The 25860-nt window shown below is 38.1% G+C and overlaps 2 protein-coding genes and 1 long non-coding RNA gene across 3 annotated transcripts; 1 reads left to right on the forward strand and 2 right to left on the reverse strand.

Moving 5' to 3' along the window:
- The first annotated feature begins 2687 nt into the window (after positions 1-2687).
- LOC119189899 lies at positions 2688-8174 on the forward strand. Its single transcript, XR_005112665.1, has 2 exons — positions 2688-7981; positions 8085-8174. It is a non-coding gene; the product is annotated as an uncharacterized LOC119189899 (long non-coding RNA).
- Positions 8175-11248: 3074 nt separating this feature from the next.
- LOC119190340 lies at positions 11249-13458 on the reverse strand. The gene is made up of 7 exons (XM_037442098.1): positions 13454-13458; positions 13157-13358; positions 12874-13059; positions 12672-12785; positions 12255-12371; positions 11820-11901; positions 11249-11737 (listed from the first exon to the last, which is right to left on the reverse strand). The coding sequence occupies exons 1-7, from the start codon at positions 13456-13458 to the stop codon at positions 11505-11507; spliced, it is 939 nt and encodes a 312-aa protein (XP_037297995.1). The 3' UTR covers positions 11249-11504.
- A 467-nt stretch (positions 13459-13925) lies between these two features.
- LOC115454785 lies at positions 13926-16135 on the reverse strand. Its single transcript, XM_030183499.2, has one exon. The coding sequence runs from the start codon at positions 15431-15433 to the stop codon at positions 14252-14254; it is 1182 nt and encodes a 393-aa protein (XP_030039359.2). The 5' UTR covers positions 15434-16135; the 3' UTR covers positions 13926-14251.
- Positions 16136-25860: the final 9725 nt, after the last annotated feature.

A 25860-nucleotide genomic window follows, 5' to 3' on the forward strand; every position in this document is an offset into this window, starting at 1 on the left:
AATGAGAGTCCGAGGAATTCACTTAGCGCATAGAGTTGACGGAGAACACATGAGATAGTTAAGAGTGCGCGGGCGGCGCGGCGGCGACTGGCGCCTGGCGGCGATGGCATGCGTGGGGTGCGGCGGGGAACGGGACGGCGGCGGCGCGCTCCGCGAGTTGCGATGCGCGTCGCGCCGCACGTCTGTCGCGCGTACGTACGATTGATTGAACCATTTTTGATCGATCCGCGTGCTCAGTGGTGATGCCGCTCGCATTGCTATGCCGCCCCCCAAATACGAGCGCCCTAGGCAGTTGCCTAGTTTGCCTATAAGGGCGGGCCGGCCCTGAGATGGCATCATCTATTCAATAATATAACTTATCTACATTAGAACTATATTCTCTTAAACGAATAATTTGTGAAACCACTGAAATAATACTGCTTTTGTACAATTATCACAATCTTTGCAGTTCAAATTGAATATCAAAAAACGGCAATCTGCACCAGCAGTGTATGGTACAGCTTTATGTTGGAATATATTGTTTTGGTTTTGGTCTGTGATAACATAAAATATTATGTTACAGTATTAACTCATTATTAAAAAAAAAAAAAAAAACTCCACATGCGTGGCACTATGGAGCAGCAAAAATTAAAAAATACATACAATACATCAATAGATCAATTATTACTGTAACAACTTTATCACTGGGAGTTGTTGGTCTGCCACCTCCACCAGTTTTGTAACTTTCTTTTTTAAATGAGCTCATTGTCTTCAGAGCATGAATTTTCATCGATTTCCATTGTAGTTGATTGATGTAGTTGATTCCATTGTAGTTGATTTGATTGAGTGGGCGTTTTTGTCGTCTATTTTACTCATTAAACCTCGAACAGATGATGATGATGATTATATTACAAGACAAGTGATCGTTGAAATGAAAAAAAAAATACTTGGCAAGATTTTACTTTTTGTGGACTTCCTCCCAAGCTCTGGTTTTTGTTTTGATTGCGAAAACTTATATATCAACATTGTGATATATTTTATTTCGCATTGTTTTCTAAACTGCCATAATATATTCTACTATTTATTACTGGGCACTCTATATAATGACAAAGCAAAGACTTTTTCTGCTTCTGTGTAACGACTACTTTTCAATGAATAACTAGTCAAAAGTAATTGTGAATCTTTTCATAATTTCCCATATGTACTCAGAATGTTATATTTTTCAAAAACATCTTTGTCGTGCCTCCATGAAAGTCAAATCTAGTCTTTAATTTTGTATACCTCAATGGCAAGTGATTTAATTTATTTTTTAAAATGTTATTGGAGTGCGTAAAATTCTATTACGAGGGATAGTTGCACTAGGATTTAATCTATTACGATTAATTAATCTACCTTTCACTAGGCTGTGAGTTTTTATTTTTTATTCATTACACGGTAGTGATGGTTGATGTGGATAGGGTTATAAATATGTTCATATTGCATGATGTTCCGTATCGTGAGGTATATTAAGAGTGAGGTGAGCTGGAGTACTAATTAATTTGTTTTATTTAATGAAGTATGAATTGATTTATGGTGCTAGACAACTCGGAACTTAGATCTATTTGTATGGTAAAACAATTCTGTTTTGTTGTAGGTTAATTAACTTCAGAAAGGTTGACCAATTGCACCAGCTCAGATTTCATCTGCGTATGTATTTGTTTCGACGCAAAGTCGTTCGGAGTATCTTCAAAGCATCTGAACGCTATCGCGTAGACAATCTTAGATCGTGTCCCCTAACAGACTCGTTTACTTGCGCCACGGTCGCTTTGCTCCTCCTGCTATGTGGCCGCCCAGTTTGATTATTATTGACGGGCGAACCGGTTGTCTCGAAGTTTTGTCTGCAAGCTTTCGTCACCAACCCGACGAACGACGTCGCCCACGGCCGCGTACCTGGCCACGACCACAAGCATGCCCACGCACCCGCACAGGCGACATGCCTGCAGCCTGGGCGAAAGCGGCATGCGTATTTGACTCCAAGTAGCAGATCAGATCAGATTCGTCGGAAGACGTCACGTTGTCGTCTTCAAGTTCTATGATGACTATGTCGCCCAACGTTTTTTTAAGTCTAAAAATGGGAAACATTCACAATGACGAATAATTTTTATTTATTTAGCTAGCTTCAATCCTTTGTGATGAATAACTTTTATTTTTTTTTTAACAATTCAAATACAGATTTTGAGGATAGTTGCCTACTTATAAGGATAGTTGCCCCACTATGAAAATACTGAGGAGGATAGATGCCTGCAGAGCAGGATAGGTGTCCTTTATACCGAGTAGACGAAAAAACCAAACCAATTGTTAAGTAGTTCTAATTTTAAAACAGCAATTGTTTCCAACGAACATGAGTCATAATAATGAAAAGTACCTATATAATGTTTTTTAAAATCTTGTAATTGCTATTATTGAAAAATAATTATAATATCACACAAATAGGTAATCATAATTAAAAATTTAAAACGCTTGTTAAACTAAAATATAAATTCTTATGTTTCAACATCCATAATCATATTTTTTAATTAAATTTACAACAAAATTACAATTCTTAATAAATTGTTGTTGTAAAACATTAATATTATAAATGCTAACATCCACATTGCACAATTATACATTTTTATATTAAAAAGAACACAATAATTCACTTATAATTTTCAATGTTTTATTTATTCTTTCACTTATTCTATTTTTAATTATCTATTCTAATTCTCTAATTATCTCAAATAATAATTATTAGTTATTCCAATTTAATTGGAATTTAGCCTGATTGTGTTTTTATTTTTCCACATCTCACGCAATAATTTTTTAAAAGTGTACAGGTTTCATGTAGCCAGTCATTACACATTGAATACAGTCGGATTGCGACTTCGTATTTTTATAGCTTTCAAAACATTCAATGTAGTTATCTTTATTTGTATCTTTGGCGTTATCCTGTCTATCTCTTATAGTTTTATTTACAGGCAAATCTTTAGTATTCTTTCCTTTAATTTTATGGTTAGATTGTTTCCATCTTCACTATTTGAACTGTAAATAGTTTGTCTTTTTAGTAAAGGTCGGTCTTGGTTTATTTTTAAATAATTATCATTTTCTTTATCACACGAGTCAGCTAGATTGTCATCGTCATTTTCGCTAGAAGAATTTGTTTCATTTTGTTTTCTTTTTGTATTTTTGGTGTCTGTATTGGTGGTTCTTTTTTAATAAGAAAGACACTCTTTTACAAATGTTCATTTCATGTTTAACTTCATTATTTTGGATCAATGGTATAATCCGCGCGCGATCAAGATGGGATGCGACCTTTCGGAATTGAGATCGATCGATAAAACCGAACTGTAATCATAAATAATGCCAACACAACTCAAAATAGCTATCCACTTTTAAGTTTATGACAAAATCTTAAAGAAATTCCAACAACAAACGAATATTAGATAAATTTATGAAATAGCAAAATAAAATTCTGCCAAGTTCGTTAAGAAAGAAATGAGAACGTTTAGATATATTATTAGCTTGGCACTTCACGACATGTAATATAATAATAGGGTCAACTAAGACGACGACGCGACGTCGCTCGACGCAACTGGAGAGGATTTCTTTGACCCGGGTGGGCACGTCACTTTCGCCCAGGTCGCGGACATGTCGCTTGTGCGGGTGCGTGTTAAAATATATTTTTATGCATTAATTTGAGACTTATCAGGGTATACTGGAAAGAAAAAAAAAACAAAGAAAAGTTGCAGAGATCAAAATTAGAGATAAACCTAAAATCCCCTAAAAAATATCAAAAATTGAAAATAAGAAGACAATGGATCTCACGCCTCTAGTATTAGCTCTAACTGATTCGTATAAAGACCAACCGAGATCTTGGTCTCTCGACACCAAACTACTCACTCCTACCGACATCTGTATCTGAAAAATTTAGCGTCAGAAACTTGAAAGGTTATTGCCTACCGTAGAGTGGAGGTCGAGGGGGACGCAGGCCACGATCGCGGTCGCGTTCTCCATTGGGTCATCCGAGGCCGTAAGTATTAAAATCGGTTTGTTTTTATTTCTTGTGTATACTTTGTATGGTATGGTATGGTTATGGGCTCCTTTTTCCGCACTTAGCCCGTAAAAAAGTCGGGCCATTGTGCGTGACGTGCATGCCGGCTACAAAGCAAGCCAGCCTAACTCCTTCCAGAAGCGCAGGGTCCTCCTGGTGTCTCCACAGGCTTCTCGGAGTGACCCCGGCGAATCGAGGATTTTTGCCCGTTGCGCAGCTACTCCTTCACATTCCAGGATGACGTGGTAAGCTGTTTCGTCGGCCGACAGGCATCCCCTACATAGGGGGCTGTCGGTCATACCTAGAACATATAAATGTTTTTTTAGTGGGCAATGTCCAGTAATGGTACCTACCACTATGCGTAGGGATGCCCTGTCCAAAGATAAAAGGCGCTTAGTCAGACGAGGATCCGGGTGTGGCACGGTTTCCCGGGATTGTCTGCATGTACTGATACTCGCCCATTGATCCGCGTGTAGTTTATGTTTTCTGTGACGCAGCCATGTTCTCAGCTGGTAAAAGGGGAGCGACATGATTGGTTCGGGACCCAATAAGGTCTGGTACGATTCTCTTTTTGCCAGCTCGTCAGCTGCGTCATTTCCTAGAGAGCCACTGTGCCCTTTGATCCACTGTAGGGTAACTGAGTTATGTTTTCCTATACCCTCCAGTGTTTGGTAGCACTCTAGTATGAGCCCTGATTGAATGGTCTTGCTATCAAGGGCTCGTAATACAGCAGCGCTATCGGATACAATACGTATTTTGTGGCCTATAAGGCCCCGCTTTTCCACTGCTTTGGCTGCCTCCGTGATGGCGACACATTCACATTGGTAGATGGAACTGTGTGCGCCTAAGGCCATTATTATCTTGATGTTAATTTCTGGTGAGAACACACCTGCCCCCGATCGTGTCCTGGTCTTAGACCCATCGGTGTATATTCGCAGTTCGTGTGTGCCAGACCAGTCATGCTGTTCTTCGGTCAGCCTAACGGTGTTAGTTTTTTCCGAAGATATATTGTTTGGGTACCCTGTCGTTGGGAGCGGCCATCAGTGGTTTGTAGTTGATGGCCTCTTCCAGAATTTCGGCGTGGGCACCTATTGCTGTACCCCAGAGGTTGAGTGTCTTTAACCTGACTGCTGCTGAGGCTGCCTCTTGTTGGATAAACAGATCCAGGGGCGGCAGTCCCAACAGGACATCTAAAGCAGCTGTGGGTGTAGTTTTCATGCAGCCCGTTATAGCTGTACACGCTAATCTCTGAAATTGCTGCAGTTTGTTTCTGGCTGTGGATGGTTTAGTTCTGGGCCACCAGACTACAGCTCCATAGGTGGTGATTGGTCGTACCCCCGCAGTATATAGCCATCTGGCAATTTTAGGTTGTACGCCCTAAGTTTTGCCGAGAAGTCTTTTACACTGCCAGAATGTGATACAGGCCTTTTCTAGTTTGTGGTCCAGATGTTTATTCCATAACAGTTTATCATCCAAAATAACACCTAGGTATTTCACCTCTTTTGTAAGAGATAACGTAGTGCCTTGTAATTGAGGTAAGCGAAAATTTTCTGTAGTGCGCTTTCTCGTGAACAATACGAGTTCGATTTTCGATGGGTTTACCGTTAGGCCCCTTCATGAGATCGCATAGGACGCCTACGAATTTTCCCTTAATAAGGATCGCTACATCGTCTGCATAGCCTACAGTGTGGAAGCCTGCCTCGTTTAGTGACCTAATTAGGTCATCCACTACGAGGTTCCACAGGAGTGGCGATATTACTCCCCCCTGTGGACAGCCTTTCGATACAATGGCTCGGACTCTGCCATTGACTGTCACCTGCACCGCTCTTTTCCTTAACATGTTACCTATCCAGTTGACTGTGCATGGGTCAGCACCATAGTTGAGCAGTGCACGGCTTATGCTGTTAAACTGCGTCTTGTCAAAAGCTCCTTCGATGTCAATGAAGGCTGCAAGCGCTGAAGATTGAGTTGATAGTGCGCTCTCTATTGTCGTAATGACATTGTGAAGCGTTGATTCGGTTGATTTGCCAGAGGAGTAGGCGTGTTGTTGGTGATGTAGAGGGTGGTAAGTTAGAGCCTCATCTCGGAGATCTCGATCACATAATCTCTCCATTGCCTTAAGAAGGAAGGAATGAGGCTGATTGGTCTATGACTCTATACAATTTTGGTTGTGTATAGTCGCTCTTACCTGGTTTAGGTATAAATACTACTTTTACTTCTCTCCATTTATGGGGGGTGTAGCAGTGTATTAGGCATCCTCGGTAGATCTTAACTAGATGTGGAGCAATTGTGCTTTTGCTCCACTGTAGAAGTCCTGGGAAGATGCCGTCAAGACCAGCCGCTTTATAGGCAGAGAAGCTGTTTATTGCCCATAGGACTTTTTCCAACGTGATTACTCGCTGGGCAGTAGAGATGGGGTCACTAGTTGCTTGTTTAAATTTTTGTTGGTCCTCCTCCTCCCATGTGGTGTTCTCCGTTACGGAGCAACCTGGAAAGTGTGTGTTAAGTAACAGCTCGCACATTTCTGTGTCAGTTGTTGTATAGCTGTTATTTGGTTTCTTCAGGGAGCCTAGGTTGCGATCTGGGTCTTTGGATACGATTTTTCTCACCCTAACTGCCTGTGTGTTTGATTCGATGTTAGTACGGAAAGTTCGCCAGCATTCGCGCTTCCGTACCCGGATGCATTTCTTGTATGCTGCCTGGGTTGCCTTGTACGCATCCCAGTCTTCTGCTTTCCTTGTGTTTTTTGCTCTTTTAAACAGTTTGCGTAGTTTGCATCTCAATTTCTCGAGTTGAGGACTCCACCAGCCGCTGCGATTGGCAGTCCTCGGAGTGTGTCCCGTGAGCGGACAGCTTTTTTGAAATGCGTCTATTAGTGTTTCTGTCAGTTTATTTACGTGTTTCTCTATGTCAGCCGGCCCGCAATATTCCTCGGGGACGTGTTTGAGGTTCGGGCTTGCTGACACCAGTTTTCCGAACCATACGCTATCAGTTATTTTAGGGTTGCGCCAAGGTTCGGGCTTCTTAGTGTCCACGTTCAGTTTGTATCTTATCCATCTGTGATCCGAGTTGGATAGTTCGTTAGATACCTGCCAATCTGATATTTTTTCCGAAATATTATCCGTTGACAGTGTTATGTCTATAATAGTTTGGTATCTGGAAGTTACAAAGGTGGGTTCGGACCCTCTGTTTATAAGCCTAAGATTAGTGGAGAATAAAAATTCAACCAAGTCATCACCACTTTTATTGGAAGCGCCGCTGCCCCAGATAGTATGATGAGCGTTCGCGTCCGCCGAGATGATCAGCTATGCTATTCTGTAACATCTCACAGTATTACTCACTTCTGAATCCGCGGTGAAAACGCTACTTGGAAGTCTCAACACGAGTGAAATCTACTACTAACGTTACAAGGTGAAAATGACGGTGAGGTGAACTATTTTTAAGTGAGATCTTACTTATTTGACGTTAAACGGTATTCGGCAGCAAAGATTTCGATAGTCACTTTAGAATTTAAATGTCAAATCAAAAGTTAATCATTTGCTAGCGAAAAGAAAAGTGAGAACTATATAAATTGTGATTAAGGTATTTTAAAAAGAATTTAAATAAGTTATTTCCTTAAAATGTAAGTGAAATTATTGAATACGTCTATAAAAAGATAACACGCACTATATTTTTAAAATTTTACATTTATTAACTTTGTAGATGGCTCGATCATTTCTTTTGTTAAGTATGTTGAAAGAAGCCCACGAATTAGAAGTGAGTACCAGCCGTCGCCAAGCTCAAATTATCAGAAATTTACCACTTGTAAATCGCGATGACGAATTTGTGCACATCTATAGACTAACGGAGGATTTAATTAAAGGTTTAGAAAATGAACTAAGTCCTTTGTTAAACACAACTAAGCGTCACGGGAAAGGACTTACAATAAGGTGCAAGGTAAATGGATACTTAAGTTTACTTAGCACATTTTAACTTATTTTAATTTCGAATGTTTGTAGAAATTACTATATAGGTCTTGATATCAGTCTGTATTTTTTAGATCCTTTGCACATTATCGTTTTTGGCGAACGGCAGTTACCAAAAAATATTAGGGAGAAATACCTAGTCTTGCCATAAATATTGTAATAAAGAAAAAAGAAAATTGTTAACTGCAAATAACATTTATTACTTTTACAGTGTGTCAGTTTAATACATAAATATAAAACAATTAAAAATATAAAAAGCTTATTCGAAGTGGTCTCCATTGGCTGCAATACAGTCCTTTAAACGATGAGGCCAGTTATCAATAGAAGCACGCACTCTTTCCATGGGAAAATTCTTCACTGCCAATCGTATAGATTGTTTTAGGGACTCCAAATTATCATGGCGTTTAGAGCAAGCTGTACTCTCTAAAACTGACCACAAATCATAATCCAGCGGATTAAGATCGGGACTAGACGACGGCCAGTCTTCAGCTCTGATGAAGTCCGAAACGTTCGATTCCAACCAAGACTGCGTGGACCGAGCTTTATGACCCGGCGCCGAGTCTTGCTGGAAGGACCATACTTGGTTATTGAACATGGTGATGTTAAGGGGCTTAACTACCTTCTCAAGAATGGTATCTTGATACACTTGTGCCGATGTTTTGATACCTTTTTCACAAAAATATGGCTCAGTCACTCCTTCATAGCTAACACCCCACCAAACCATCACTGAAGTCGGATAATGTCCACGTTGCACTCTGTCGACTAATTGGGAAGCTTCCTTAGAGCTTTGAGCATAAATACGGTCATTTTGTTTGTTAAAATGTTGCTCAATTGTAAAAATTTTCTCATCCGTAAACAAAATTTTTCTGTGACCTCCCTTTGCGTACCGCTTCAGTAGTTGTTTCGATTTTACCACCCTATTCTTCTTTAAATTATCAGTTAAGAAATGGCCAGTGCGTCTCTTATAGGCTGCAAGTCCTAAGTCATCTTTTAAAATACGCGACATGGTTCTAGGTGCTATCTTCATTTCCCGAGATAAAATCTTTTGCTTTCGGACAGGATTTCTTCGAATTCTTTCCCTTACTGCTTTGACCACCTTTTTCGTACGAACACTACGTGGACGGCCAGATCTTTTTCTGTCACAAACAGAGGAGGTCTCATTGTACCTATTAATAGCCCGGTACACAAACATTTTACTAATACCAAGTGTATGGAGAGTTTTAAAAATTGCATTTGGCTCCATACCTACTTTGTGTAATGCTATCACAGCGATTCGGTTCTCTTTATCACCCCACACCATTTTAATATCGCAAAATATTTTACAATGTATTGGCGCCAAAATGAGAAAACACAATGAACAATCGTATAAAAATGACAGATTCGAAATTCAAATGTAATATTTTTTTATAATTAAGTGTAACAGTATTTATGGCCAGACTAAGTATATCTACTTTCTTATCTCAAACATCAGTGTCCCGGTGTATCAAGGAAATCGTTGAGGCTATGAATCATCCAGTTATAGTAAAAAAATATATTAGATTTCCTCAAAATTCATCGGAGAGACAGAAAATAACTGAAAGGTATGTAAGTAACTGTAAAGTTTCCTTTTCAATCTCAGTAATTGAAACAACTTACTAAAATGTAAACTTTGATACATTACAGGTTTTATGAAAAATTCCATATTCCTGGTGTAATAGGGTGCGTAGATGGCACTTTTATTGTATGTTGAGGCCGCGTGAACACGAAGAACGATACTATTGCCATGCAAGGAATATTATGTTGGCAAGTTTTAAACTTTTATTATATCATTTCTATCCAGAAGCAGCCTTAGCCTTATTGGTGGCGAAACGGGCAACCGCCCGAAGACTCGGTTTACAGGGGCCTCGCGCGGAGTTTTGGAGGACCTTTTTTAGCGTGTTACATAAGACACTTAAAATTTGAGATCTTATTTTTTATTTAGTTATAATAATTTGACATACCTATTCAAACTTGTAGAAAAGAATTTAGTCTTAAAAATAAGCAAAATTACATTCAGTTACGTTCCAAACTTTGAATATAATAGATTCATAATTTAAATTTACAGATCAATGACGCCGACCTCAACATTCAACATGTAGATGCAACATTCGGCGGAGCAAGTCACGATAGCTTTATTTTTAATAATTCTGTTATAAGGGATCATTTAGAAACATTAACAAATTCTGGTGAAGTAGTATATTTATTGGGTAAGCATATCCTTAATAATAATAATTTAAAAAAATACCATCATGAATTATCAAATTATTAAAACTTACATTGGCGTTGCTGAGTACTGAGTTAAACAATAGATTGAAGAAATAAGTTATATTAAATGTTGTTTATAAACATAAGATTTTGGACACTTACAGTTTAACATTATGCAGCAAAATCGGAAGATATTTTTATGGACCGTTACTTCTGAATAATATATTATTTTTTTTATTGAAAATAATAGTTTATCTTGTTTTTTTCGTGAGATTCTGGCTATCCCCAACGTGCCCATTTAATGACTCCAGTCAGTGGCGTGACTGAAGACACCCCTGAAGCATATTACAATAAACTTCACGCTTCGGCTCGAAATTCCGTAGAAAGAACAATAGGAGTTCTAAAAGCCCGTTTTAGGTGTCTTCAGGTTCATCGTGTTTTACAATATCATCCAGACACAGTTGCAAAAATTGTTATCGCCTGTTGTGTGCTCTATAACATATGCAACCGTGCAGGATTACCTTCGCCAATGTTAAATGAAGCAGAAGTGCAGATGGAGAGGTCTATGCATATGGAAAGACCCTTTAATCTGCATCAAGAGTTAGAACATGCAATAGGCGCCAATTGTAGAATTCGTTTAATTAATACATTATGGCAAAGTAGAATGGTTTAATTCTTTTTTAACTTTCACACATGGTCTATACATGTACAAAAATTCTTGCCTTCAGAGATCCTGTAATATTTTTAGATCTTGACAACAATGCCACTTATCGGGTTTAAAACTATAATATATTTCAGGCAAACCTGTATAATTTCATTTTAATTTATAAACATATATTGATATTGTAGAATGTAACCTTTGTTGTAGCTCTGTTATTTTTTTGTGTTCTATTTTTATAGATATTTATTTGTTTTTCTTGCCTAGTTACCTTACTTCCAAATAAACACTTGTGTCAGTAAAACATCTTCTACTTAACTTTATTAATTATTTATAACACTTACAACAGATATTAGCAATAAATTAGTATGGTGAATGTGTGTGTTTGTGGTATGGTGTTATAACAAGTATTTTAATATTAGTATATGATTAACATTAGTATGGATCACTGTTATGGTTGTGTGGCAAAACACATTCTTTTACTTTACTCGACCGGGGATCGATTCCGAAATCTCTATGCGCCAGTGCTACCATAGTACTACTACGCCGCCTAAGCAGCCACAATACCATTGTATAAAAAGTATTTTTAATAAAAATAAGATAAAAATGTTTTTCATTTTTTATTTAATATTTCTGCCACAGCCTTAAGTCCTTCTCCTAGAGCAAGATTTGCTTGGGCCATCAAACGCCCCGTCTCAATGTGACTTTCTAATACCGCCACTATGCGACGTTCAAGATCCACTCGTTGTTCTTCTATCCTCAAAAAAATTTCGGATATACTAACAAATTGGGAACGTCGCTGAGACGGAGGTGACCGTCTAACGCGAAATCTTCGTCGTCTAGGAGCTGAAAAGAAGGAATTACATTAGGTACCTATTTGATAAAAATCATCACTTTTGGTGATGAAAATAAAAATGCAGTTACTTACTTGAACCTACACTGGCAGTGTTATGTGGCAAGTTATCCCTATCACCTGCAGCAAGTGGACTGGCGGGAGCTCTAGTTGATAGCTAAAATGGCAATATAATTATTTTTCTATTATGTAAATGTATTTTGATTACCTGTCATAACAATATATTAACTTCTTATATTTCATATTCCCTTACATCAAATATTTGAATTGGGCAAAATACTTTTTAAGCATAATTTGAATGTAATTTGACTCAGTTTTCCGTGCCTGCTTAATATCTACTGTCTGATGGATCCTGTTTTAAGCATCGTGATCAGAAAATCTAGGCTCCACTGGTGCACAGCCCATATAAGCTGTCATTTTAACAAGGAGGCAACAAAAGATTTATATCACATTGCACAATATTTAACCATACCTTTAAAAATTATAAAATCAATATTATGAGGGAGATACCTCTCTGAGTTCACATGCTTGTGATGCAGCAGCGGGTTGATGGTGTGGTTGGTCTAAGTGCTGTGGTGACAATTCCCGGTGCACATTTGGCATTTCTACGCTATATACAGGAGTATCCTGAAACAGATATTTGTGAATATTAATTAATACACATGGGTATTATTAAAAATAAGTAGCTTCACCAAAAAAAAATATAACATGTTTTTATGAAGTGGAAAATAATAAATTGGGATCCGAGATCGAATACTTTAAACATACTGCTTGAACCCTTTGAATATATTCACAAATTTAGATTTTAATGAATATGAAATTTGCATTTTTCATATCTATATACTATAATTATATTAACTTATAATAATTCATTAGCCCTATTATAATATAGGTATAAGTAATTAATTAAGTATCTATTTTTTTTACCAAATTAAATGATGTACTTGGACATTCATGAGCCACATTAGTATTTGGTTCATTATTTTGCTCTGAAAATCCAACTAAAATTGAAGGACTGTCATCTGCATCGGATGTTGGCTCCTGCAATATTATAATAGGTACACTTAGTCATAATTTTTTTTAAAAGTATGAACAACATATTTTTATAGGCAAAAGTAAGTTAGCTCACATCAAACACTGGTATCTGGAGATGCACATCTCCAGTAGCAAATCCACCACCACCCATTAATGCAACTATCCTCTCTTCAATTCCATTTAATTCTAGCACCTCCACATTTCCACCACCAGTCCTACGTCTAGCGGCAGCTCTAAGTGCAGCTTTTTTTTTTATTGCGCTTTTTTTGTCAGCCCAGTACTAGAGAAAGAAAAAAACTCAGTGTAAAAAAAGGTCGCTAACCCAAGCAAAGATTAAAATGTTAAGTGGTTAGTGAAGGTATAAAAAATCTACATACCTTTATCCATTTTTGTACACTTTTGATGGTGCCTCCTCCAATACTGTTTAATTTGGACGTAATCATTTCCCATTCTTTACGGGCTTGAGCCTTGGCAGACGGGTTTCTTAAAAATCCTTTAGCCAACTGCGGTCTTTCTTCTAAATATTGCACTAGAGCTTCTACTTGAGCCAACGAAGGATGCGAAACACGTCCAAAAGATCTAAAATAATAACATTAATTAAATTAATTTCATGAATTCTAAAGACTTTACATTTGAATTCTAGTCATTTAATAATTAATAAAGCCAATACTTACTCCATTGTATTAATCAAAATAGTAATGTAATAATATTTATCGCAGCAACAGAAATTTTACACAAGCGAACGAAATGTATTCAAATTTGAAACTAGGTACTTAAAACTTTGTTTTGACAGGACTCCACAATCACGGGTTCTTTTTTTCTTTAAACAGGCAAAGGAAGACTGTGGTCAGCCAACGTAATAAATCCCATTTTATAAAAGAAAGAGTAAAATTTTATATACATGTTAAATACAACAATGAATACATATCTTACATTAAAATATAATTAAATGATTTGTTCTTCCAATATTTATGATAAAAATGCTGTCCATAAAGTTGACAAATATGCATAACGTTGAGAGGCCGACACTATAGTAGGGCCAATTTAATAGATCACATTTGACATTTGTCAGTATTAGTGAGATGGCTTGCTTAAAAATATCGATAAAATGAATTGAATCGATACGAACTTCAAACATCTGTGAATTGATTGTAGTTATTGTGAAAAAGTACTTACAGGTACTGTTATTTTAAATATGTTCCATTGAAAATCAAATAAAAAAATTACAGTCAAATCCCTGTCTCATTATTATTTTCTCTCGGAAATTTAGAAATGAAAATAAGACAAGTACGTATTTAAACAAAAAATATTTATTCAGTTGAGCTATTAGAGTTATAACTAGCGTTATCATCATTATGGCTACTGTCCTCGCTCAGAGATATTATAAATTCATTTTCAATAATGTGGTCTATTCTCACGTCTCGTTCAAAATCATTTAAAAATGTGTTCTTAGTTTTTTCAACGACTTTTCTTCAGTCTTCTGTGGTTACTTCTGCACATGCATTTTGTAACAAAGTTAGTAATTTTGCAGTACTAAAGGGTGGTTCCGTATTATTACGCGCTGCATGACCCTTTATTTGTGCCCAAATAAGCTCGATAGCGTTATACTGGCAGTGGTAGGGAGGCAATCGAATTACTTCGTGTCCATGCTCTAGGGCTAGTTCGTCGATTACATAGCGAGGCTTGGACGGCTTAGTTGCTTTGACCAAATTCAATAACTCAACTTTTAATAAAGTTGGGTTTGCTTCCACACCATTTCTTTCCAGCCACGAGACAATTTCTTGCTTTTTAGTTGCTTGAGTTGGCGGTTTATCAACTTGTACAGAATGATACGGTGCATTATCCATTATAATTGTTGATGGGTTTTCTAAGTTAGCAAGCAGTTTTGCAAACCACTCTTTAAAAACCTCAAAGTTCATTTCCTCATGGTAATCACTTGTAGATTTAGACGCAAATGCGAGGAGGCAGTCTGGAATAAATCCTTGAGAAGCTGAGCCCGCGTGACATATAATAAGACGGGCTCCTTTTCCTAACGGAACTTTTGAGGTGGAAGCCGCTGTATCATCGGTCCATGTCTGGGAAACCGTATGGTTCGCATTCAACCATGTTTCATCAATAAATACAACATTGTCCCAAGCTGTAATTGTTTTTACTTGACGTAAGAATGTTAATCTTTTTAAAATTATGTCGTAGCGTTCCAGCAGGATTTTTCGCTTGTCAGATTTTTTATATCTAAATCCAATGGACCTCAAAATCTTTGATAATGACGATTTACCGCCAAAAAATAAGCCCACCTCTTTTAATGAACTCATTAGGTTTTTCCGTGTAGGATATTCTTTCCTTGAGTAATATCCATAAATGTGATTACGGATTGCCGCGGCATCAAAATTATCAATGTCAACAACTTTCTTGTCTCTCTTTCTTTTCTTCGGCGTACTTAACGTATTTTCTTCAGTACCTGATGATCCATGTTTCTCTTTAAGAATTTGGGTTACTGTCCTCTTCCCTATTCCTAATGCTTCAGCAACGCGATCTCTAGGTTGTGACACAGGTAAAAGAGGTCCACCGTTGACAGATTCACGTTCGAAATATTCGAACAATTTCACCACTTGTTCGCGAGATTGACTGTTAAGCGTTTTCCCTCGTTTTGACATCGTAAAACAAGTAGAACAACACAAGAATAACAGTCGATACAAATCGTTAAGCAATCGAAGTCCAAATTATAGCCAGGTAAACGTCAGAGTAATCAGTCCAATAAGAAAAGCCGGGTCAGAAGAAAATAACAGGGAGTAATTCAAAAACGCACAGTTACTTCGCACAATGACAAAAGACTGCGTCATGTAATGGCGTCATGGCGTCATAAACAGGATTAATGTTGCCAAGACAAGATCAGTGTTGCCAAGAACATCCACGGGTTCTTTGACCTAAAAGTTTATTTTATTTTATTTATTAGCCACAGAAATAATGTACAAAGATACTTTGTCATCTAATATACAGTGTACATAATAACATTTTTTTATTTGTGCACCGATAAAGTCCTCGCGCAATATTCAAATACTATCACAAAATTTTAATTAATAAATCAATTTAAATTTAAGGCGTTTATAATTTTTGATATATGTTTTAAAGTGATAAATATTTTGACGAAATATATCTAACTTCTTGCAGCGATCAATGTAATAATTTCACATATAATGTAGCAGACTATCACTTGCTACATTGATCGTAGCTGCATTTGATCTACTAGCGGCTCTGAAAAACACCTGGCCGAACAATGTGGTACCCATTTAGGATTTACAATTTTGATTTTTTTTTTCGGATTTAAAATTGACATAAATGATTTTGTTTCTATATTAATATTTTTGTATTTTCTTTTAAAAGAATAATACATTTATTATAATCATAATGTGGTTATAATTACTGGTTCAATATTCCTTCACAATTAATCAGTGAATCAATTCAACATATCGCCTGATCAATCATTCGATTCTTTGGATACATCCCTAGTGTTTAAAAGGAAAAAGGGTTCACCGACGTAACCTTGTAACGACGTTCCGTTACGTTTACGAATTATTGTTTATTATGTTTAGACTGGTTTATCAGTCAAAGTAAATCGTAAATTTGTATTTTTTTGTCATTATTACAATAAATGTGTATTTTTAATCAAAAAAAAAGTGAAGCAATTATGAAATTGTAACGTTAAAAAAATAAATAATATTGTGTGCCCTCATTACAAGGTTACGTTGTTGAATTTTAATGAAGTGTCAAATGTGATCTATTAAATTGGCCCTACTATAGTTGTTATCGCACGATCTCACCCGAGATTTCGGAACTCACTTCACTTCACGCGGGCTCGCTTTATGTTACAGAATACCAAAAAGTTCTCACTTGAAGTGACTTTCGAAGTGAGAGTGAATTCTAAATGAGTTACGAATTCGAGTTTGGTTTTTTACAGAATAGCACTACAGCTCAAGCTTCTTGTCTTCGGAGTGTCTGATTAGGTTCACTAGCTCAACCGTCGGTATATCCGCGTCGCCCGGAAGATAGGCGGACGCTAGTATTACCTCCAGGATGCTAGGACAGCTGCTCCGGAGCCTGACTGTGGTCAGGTCTCTGGAACAGAACTCATTAATTATAACTGCGTCAATTGATTTGGGTACGTAGATGCAGGTGCGTGGGTTATTGACGGTGGTATCGAGTAGGATCTTACCTCCGATGTTGCTCAGACCGCAGATTCTGTCCTTCCTTATCCACGGCTCCTCGATAAGGGCGATGGTCCTGTTGTTTACCTCCAATGCTCTACGCAGGGTGGCCGCTGCAGCTTGTTTATGCTGGAGGTTGGCTTGTATTAAGTTAGTGAGGCGATGAGGAGCGAAGAGGGCTGCTCACTTCCTCATCCGTTCCCAACGGAATGTCCTGGTCAGCCAGATGCGCGACAGCCTCCTCCAGATCGCCATAACTGGCGTCTCCGTCGGTGGTAGTCAGCGAGCAAACTGACATCCCATCCTGCCTCTGCCTTTCGGCGGAGGAGTGTAGGGTTACCATTGGTCCTCCAACCGCACTCTGCCTTTCGGCGGAGTTTGGCTGGTTAGCCGTGGACACAGACGCTGCCATCACCAGGTCCTTCCCAGCGCGCACCTTCTGCTTTGCAGCGGAGGGGTCGCTGGAGGTCCCGGATGTAGGCGCCGTCTCAACTTGGTCGGCTGGCATTTCCTGCAACCTTCCCTTGTTGCCGAAGAAGCGGATGTAGGCGTTGCCCAGCTTGTAGCAGAGCCTTCGCCCTCTCGCCATTATGTAGGGGATCTCGTCCCGTCGTCGAAATTTAGCGTCAGAAACTAGAAATGTTATTGCCTACCGTAGAGTGGAGGTCGAGGGGGACGCAGGCCACGATCGCGGTCGCGTTCTCCATTGGGTCATCCGAGGCCGTAAGTATTAAAATCGGTTTGTTTTTATTTCTTGTGTATACTTGTTCTAAGACTTTTGTAACTAATGAAAATTTATGTTTTATTAATGTAGGGAAGTTTTACTCATATTAATAATATCTATGAGCGTTATACTACTGCGAAAAGTTATTATTAGTTTATAAGTACAATAAGTGCTTGAAAAATGTTAAATACTTCCTAGCTCCTTTCACGAGAAGAGTGACAGCTACATACATTCAACGCGCTTACACGGGTGAACACTAGCGCGGTAGTTTATGCCATTGTGAACTAAGTATTAAATAGTGCGGGAAATAAAAAATTCGTGATTCCTACCTACTATAATAGGTACTTATAAAAAATGTGCATAAATAAAAATCGGTGGTGTTTGTTTACACGATAGCTCCAAAATCGTTCATATTTTGATAATTATTTCCATACTCCATGTTTTTCAAAAAATAAACTATTCCTATGTATGCTATATTTTATGGGCATCATAATATAGAATCTATACGATACCCATGAAATATAAATCTATATTATACATTAACCACAATTTCACACATTAAATGCGCATAGTTATACAATTTTTGTTGGAGTTTTCATTTATAAATACCACAGATATATAAAACAACATTTTTAAATATTTTTTATTTTTTGGAAGTGATTGTTTTGAGTCTTCCTTAACAAACTCTCGATTTTTCAAAATGAAAACCATTTTAGGCATATTGTTATTGTGCTTTGAATGCTTTCTTTTATTACTTTCACAATGAGTTTCACACTCCGTCAGACAGTCATAATTAATTTTTTCACAGTTTTTTATTAAATCTTTTTTAATACTATTTGTGCCTGGTTTTTTTTTTAAATAATTGTTGATAACTGTTGCAATATTATCAATCAGCCTGCAGAACTGAGGGTCTACTTTGAAAAACGAAATCCGTAGTTTCGGATGACGGATCGTACGTTTTGTTACTACGAAGTGTTCTGGATCCAATGACGGATTCGACGACGGATCCGCAATCACTATTCAGTAACTATACACTGCGGGCAGCAGAAATAGACATTGTGGTTGTACCACCCACGCGGACTGTCACATATGAGACACCTACCACAAGTAAAAATATAATTTGTCACCAGAAAATAAAACTACATTTATATAATTTTTCTATAAGTTTCTTTAAATTTACATTTATTTCACTCATCTCGCTCAGCATCCCCTCCAGTACCTCCTTTTCCTCAGTTTCAAGGCGAAGAACGCGATTACGGAGGTCCGTCTGTGTCGCTGGACGCACTCGTCGTCATACTCTCCTTGAAACTGTTTGATGAAATCACAAGAAAAATGTTAATTGTTTAGATCCTAACACAGCGTACATAAACAACATATATGGTTCTTATTAATACTGGAATGAAAAATAATAAAAAATCACACGAAGATTCAATAAATTTTACCTGGAAAACTGGTGCTGGTGCTTGGTCCAGGAAGGAACCACTGGGGGAGAAGCTTGAAGGTTGACCTGTGCTTTCTCTACCTCTTCGTATGGGAAGCTTAGTGTGGGGCTTTCTGTGCATAGAGGTGTGGGGTGCTCAGGTTATTCAGCTGGCTGTAAATTTGTAGACACACATTTTGTTTAGGTGATGTAAATGACTGGGTTGTTTGTCTCAAAATGAGACATGTTGTTATTAGAATTTATTTTAATGAGTTAATCTATAACAACTCCAAAACAAAGTTTCACTGAATTAAGGCATATTATATTATTAAAATCACAAAGCAAAAGCCTTACCTGAGGAAAAGCTGGCTTTCCACATGTGGGTATGTAGGGCTCACAAAAGCCTGCCCCGTTATTGACTTTTTTGTCGTTACCCGATAATAAGTCTGCAGTTGGCGGCCCATCCCCAGTGGCACCAGCTGACCTAGCCGCACTGTTGGCCTTTTTAGCCAAATACTTCCGTCAGTCCACACTTAAGCAGTTAAGTTATGCTATGCATACACGTGCTATGTTGATAGGTATCAATGGGTGTTCATGCATGCATTCCCTGCCTAAACTCATAGAAGTTCCCCAAAACTGTGTTAAAGACAGATTGCGATTTTAATTAATTAATTACAATACATAGTGTAATAGATATAATCTTCATTTGGTTAATTATTTTTCTACAAGTATTGATTTTGTGATCTTGTTAAGTGTTGACTAGTCTAGAATTTAGTATAACGCTGTCTTGGCTTAGCTGTTATGTTGTTATATTTTCAAATTTGAATAAATAAATAATTGTAAAGTGCATCCTATTGATATTCTAGTAAGCATATTACCTTTTTCCACTGCTGCACCATTTTCACAGCACCCCCCTTGCTATTAAGTTGGGATGTTAATGTCTTCCACAAGCCTTTAGCTTTAGCCCGCCCCTCCAGGCTATGCACTAGCCCTAGAGCGATATAGGAGTTTTCACCCAAAAACTCTAAAAGTGCCTCAATCTGCACGCTCGTGGCAGTCATCTTGAGCTGAAATGTTTTGGAAAATAGTCAAAAACATTTTCGGTTAACTTACCATTATCGGTACGTTAATTGTAAGTAATGATTATTTTTATAATAGATCAAATTATAAAAAAATGCATTTTGTTACACAATAATTGTCTTTGCAATGCAAAAGATCATTCCTCGAAGGCGAGTCAATAACATTTTAATAATAAAATGTTAATGCTATGTTTCGGAACGACGTTTCGATGTTCGTGTTTCGAAGTAGACCCTCTATTTCGTTCTTCGTCATCGGCCAAAAAGTGAATATACTTCTACCGTAATTATACATAGTTCAAACATGTAGTTACTTTGACAATTACGGAGGATACCGTTTGTTGAGCCAGATGGTCCACAGGATTTTGGTAGGACCCCGTCCTATAGTCCATGTTCCACATCTGTTTCGCACACATACTATCATTCTGCTTCTTAATCCAATCTATATTTACTAAGCGAGTTGTTTGAGTGCGTCTCATTTTTTTGGCTGCATCAATAATTCTTTGTCTTAATACATCAACAGTGGCGATTGGGTTTGGTTCACTGTAGATTAAAGTCTTCGTATGCCCCCCATACATAAAAATCCATGGGGGTCAAGTCTGGACTCCTTGCTGACCACGGTACGGGTCCACCTCTTCCGATCCACTTGTTAGGGAAACTATTAACTAACCATTCTCTGACACTTCTCCCGTAGTGTGCAGGGCACCCGTAATGTTGATACCACATTTCTCGAATGAGGTTGAGTGGCATGTCTTCTAATATTACGAGTAAATCTTGTCTTAAAAAGTTTTCATAGTTTTTTCCGATTTAATTTTCAGGGAGAAAGAAAAGCCTAATCAAATGGTTAGATATGATTCCCATCCATACATTTAAACTGAATCATCCTTGTAATCCTTGTTGCCGTTTCTTATTGGGATTACCCCGATTTTTTGGAGTCCAGTAATGAGCGTTGTGGTAATTTCTTTTATCGTCTTTATCGAACTCCAACACATTTGTCCACAAGATATTTTTTAAAAATATGGGTCTTCTAAATCCGCTTTGAGCATGAATCTGCAAAAATCCAATCTCCTGACAGGATCTCCTCCGATAACGTGTACCGGCGTGTAATGGTACGGATATAATTCGGCAGTATTTATTGTAAACCAAACTTTCCAATGCTATGTCCAAGTTCGTGGGCAACGATATTGGTTGACGTTGTTGGATCCAATCTAAACAATCACAAAAAATATAAGCTATAAGAAAAAAATACTGGATTTTCTAAAAAAAACTTTAAAATTCAACTTGTCCAACTACGCATTACGACTCTAAAAAAAAATTATATCTCAGATACTACTTATGATGTTTTTTATTTCGTATTTTTCCTGAATGGCCGTATGTTTCTACTATACTACATTTCAAGGTTATCCATTCATTACTGGGCACCCTGTATAATGACAAAGTAAAGACTTTTTCTGCGTCAGTGTATCGACGACCTCTCAATGAATTACCAGTCAAAAGTAATTGTGACTCTTTTAATAACTTTCCATATGTACTCAAAATGTTATAATAATATCAGCCCTGTATTATATACTTGCCCACTGCTGAGCACGGGCCTCCTCTACTACTGAGAGGGATTAGGCCTTAGTCCACCACGCTGGCCTAGTGCGGATTGGTAGACTTCACACACCTTCGAAATTCCTATAGAGAACTTCTCAGATGTGCAGGTTTCCTCACGATGTTTTCCTTCACCGTTAAAGCGAACGATAAATTCACAAAGAATACACACATGATTTTTTAGAAAAGTCAGAGGTGTGTGCCCTTGGGATTTGAACCTGCGGACATTCGTCTCGGCAGTCCGTTCTACACCCAACTAGGTATCGCCGCCGCCGCCGCAAAATGTTATATTTTTCAAAAATATTTTTGCTGTTTCTGCATGAAAGTTAAATCTAGGTTTTAATTTTGTATACCTCAATTGTAAGAGATTTAATTTATTTTTTAAAATGTTATTGAAGTGCGTAAAATTCTATTACGAGGGAAGGGGGGGGAGGTGTCATAAATATTATTGCTATAAGAGATGCGCCAGTAGCCGAACCATGCCAGGTAGACAAGGTGGTAATCCTTTTCTTATCCTGCTATGCTAACATACATGCTCAGAATACCTCTTTAGAATCTGACCCCTTAGTCGGTATTATTACGCTTCAAAAAGCGCTCAAATGATTTTAAATTAACGCTTGGAGTGCTGTCGCTAATGGTAGATTCCATTGCCTGGACGACGGGGTCCTCGTCGACGAAACGCTATGGCCTCGCGAGATGTTGGTAACGACGCTGGGTAAAAATACGCCGGAAAACGTTTGTTGCTAATGCCTCATTGTTGGTAAAGCAACTATGGATTGTAGGCATTTATGATCCAAACCAACCAAAACCCAGAATAATCCAAAATGAAGAAGTACAGCAGTTCGTAGACGTTTATTAGGTACCATGCGTCATGAAATGAAGTTGAGTTCGACAAAAAGTCTCGTATGATGTTCACTAGCTGTGTGGGCACATTGAGAGTGTAAAGCGTGAAAAGAAAGCCGTTGTGCCACACTTTGTCGGAGGCTTTTTTTTTGGGAAACCACGGATTACGCACCGGGGCAGGGGCCAAAACGAACTTCTCGGCCTGAAGGGCCTTTGCCGGAGGGGCCTGGTTGGCTCTATGAGCCTTAAATTGAGACGTGAATTTGGGTGCCCGTGGGCACCCCCGGTAATTGGCCGGAAGACCAGATTGCCGGCAGTTTGTGCACGAAGGCGGCTCCGTGCACTGGATCCTATCCTTGGGACGCGGGCACTCAGACGTGCCGTGCTCGCCGAGGCACTTGACGCACCTGGCGGGAAGGCAGAGCAGTGTCACAACTGTCAGAAAGACAGCCACGCGAATTGTGGCCGTATTTCTGACAGTTGTGACACTGCCCTACCTGATTTTTCTTATGAGGTGTCTCGACGGTGAAGCCGCTGAGACCCGAGATATCGCGGATCTCGTATAATGACTACGTCTTCGGGGGAACCTAGTACTCCCAGGACCATCTCGTACTCAGTGCCCGGTCGTGACGCGCAGGATTAACGGTGCATCCGGTGGACTTCTAGGACTGAAATGCCCTTGGCCTTGAAGCCTTGTTGAACCTCTACGGTTGACATCTGTGTAGGTATGCCTCTGATGATATACCTGTAAAGGCGCTCGTCTGGGAGCGCAAAGGTGTAGTAATGATAGCCTTTGCTATTTAAGAATTTGGTTAGCGCCCGGTGGTCGTTGATAGACCCGGGCTGGAGGGACTGCAGTTTGTGGCCGCTGTTCCACGAATTGGTGGGAATGTTGATGCGCTCGTTGGTCAGCGCATCAAAGAGGGCTGCAAGGGGTAAACCTTCGGGGAGCTGCATGTTAACACTCGGTGGCTTTTAGGCCCAGCCCGTTGTTTCTTCCCAAGTCGCTGTGGTGCCTCTTAAAGGCGTGTAACTGTATGTATGTAGGTGTGGGTGTGTGCCTGCACGTAACACCTGAACAGCGGCAGGTGCAGTGTAATATAGGGAGGCGGCAAATAAGAAATAATAATTATAGATCGTAAATGCGATGCCAAATGCCACCCTATTTTCCCTAAACCACCCCGTCCTTATAACTCTTCTCGGGTATGCTTCCGTCTTGAGGAGTCTTCAATTTTCAGGAGTCTTCAGTTTTCAGGAGTCTTCACTTTTCAGTGATCTTTGCTTTCTTGAACCCATAACAATCCCGTTATACGATTTAGCTAACCTGGGTCGCGGCTATACCGTAGAGAGCCGCGACCTATTGACTCAATTTCTACACAATTTTTACTATGGCATTTGGCATTTTCGGCGATTATTTAATTAAATATAAATCACACAGGTACATGTTATATATCAATTAAAAGGGCACAATGAGCACTATCTAAAAACATTATAATATTCGCTATACATCAAATCTACGATAAGTTATGACAAAAAGAAGACAAAATATTTACAAATTACCTTACTCACTAACACTGTTCACTAAGTTATATCGTCCGTATGATGTCCCTATCATCGAGAGAGGGTAGACACGTGCCATATGTCTCACGCGCACTTGTCACTATTATTCACATCGAAGGGGCCGGGCACGCAGCTGACGGGGTCGGCGCGTCGCCAACACCATCTCTTTGATCTGATGTACAAAATACCTCCACTCTTCGATATCGACCGACAATGAGTGATTTTTTCTTAGTTATCTTTTTCTTGTTAGGATTTTCGAAAAATTCGATGTTGTTAAATCTAATTGATATTTTATTGGCTACAATCGCCTTTTTGAATTTGAATGCGAGTGTACCTCCTTGGACGCCACAGGTGTTCCAGAACCGTGGAATCCGTTACTTCTCTGGTATTGCTTCCTCAGCTCCTCGATTTTTCGATGAACTCAAAACTAGGTGTAAGATTACGGCTTACTGCATAGATTAATTCAAATTCAAATTCAAAGTTTATTGCACTCCACAATCATTTTATACATAAGATGTTACATTTTAATACACGTGTCATAATCGTGGACCCTGTCGGGCACGGCAAAGTTTCAAGAGAGAGAGAAACTATATAATTAAATACTTATAATAGCTATTTGTTATATGCATGTACATATTATTATATATTTTTTTTTTTATTATATTTTATACAACTAGACTTTTTTATTGATTATGTAAATTTTAGTGTTTTAATATATGTGTGTGTGAGTAAGTGTGTGTGCGCGCGTGTGTGTATGTGTACTATAATATTATTATTAAATATATTATACATATTATTTTCAAACTTACACTTTTTCTTTTAAAAGATATATTTGTATTGGTAGCGTTTTATTTACTATGTTGTATTATAATATTATCGTATGGGTGATATAACTAATTATTATAATATATTATCACCATTGAAATATTCAGTTATCTTATAATAACATTTATAATATAGGAATTTTTTTAATTTATTAATAAATAGACTAGTTTTGGTTTCTTCTTTAATACTTTTAGGCAACTTATTAAATATTTTTATAGCCATAACATAGGGACTAGAGGAATGCATGTGTAACCTAGAGAATGGTAAGTTTAGTCTGTTTTTGTAGCGCAAGTTCATTGAGGAGTTTATTTCCCCTCTTGTTGGGAAAAAATTTGGGTGTTGGTGTACGAATTTCGAAATTTCTAATATATAGATGGATGTAAGCGTGAGGATACGGTGAGTTTTAAAATAAGGTTTGCAGCTATCAGTTTGTTTAATATTAACTATTATTCTGATTAAATTTTTTTGAAGCGTGAAGAGAATTTGTGCGTCAGTACTGTTTCCCCATAGTATCACACCATAAGAGAGCCACGAATATGCATATGCATAGTAAGAAGACAGAGCAGTCTTTACGTCGGTTGTCTTTTTTATTTCGTATAAAGCATAAGCGAATTTTGAAATTTTTGATTTAATTTTTTGAATATGTTGCTTCCAATTTATATGTGAATCTATGTCCAAACCTAATAGTGTAGCATTTTTTACTAATTCTAATGTAGTACCCTTGTAACTGATGTCAATGTTTAGTGGTTGTTTTTGTGGTGGGTGGAAAGTGATTAATTTTGTTTTTTGGTAGTTCAGTTGTAAGTTGTGTGATGTCATCCAGTTTTCAGTCTTTGTG

The sequence above is a fragment of the Manduca sexta genome, chromosome 4 (assembly GCF_014839805.1).
Source record: "Manduca sexta isolate Smith_Timp_Sample1 chromosome 4, JHU_Msex_v1.0, whole genome shotgun sequence".
Taxonomy (NCBI): Eukaryota; Metazoa; Arthropoda; class Insecta; order Lepidoptera; family Sphingidae; genus Manduca; species Manduca sexta.

What these genes read in the sequence shown, in the direction of transcription:
- LOC119190340 (XM_037442098.1), bottom strand. An exon ending in TCCAGATACCAGTGTTTGAT is followed by an intron (nt 12,786 to 12,873) that starts GTGAGCTAACTT and finishes ATAATATTGCAG; the next exon opens with GAGCCAACATCCGATGCAGA. An exon ending in AAGCATGTGAACTCAGAGAG is followed by an intron (nt 11,902 to 12,254) that starts GTATCTCCCTCA and finishes TTGCCATTTTAG; the next exon opens with CTATCAACTAGAGCTCCCGC.
- LOC115454785 (XM_030183499.2), bottom strand. Translation starts at nt 15,433, where the DNA reads ATGTCAAAACGAGGGAAAACGCTTAACAGTCAATCTCGCGAACAAGTG.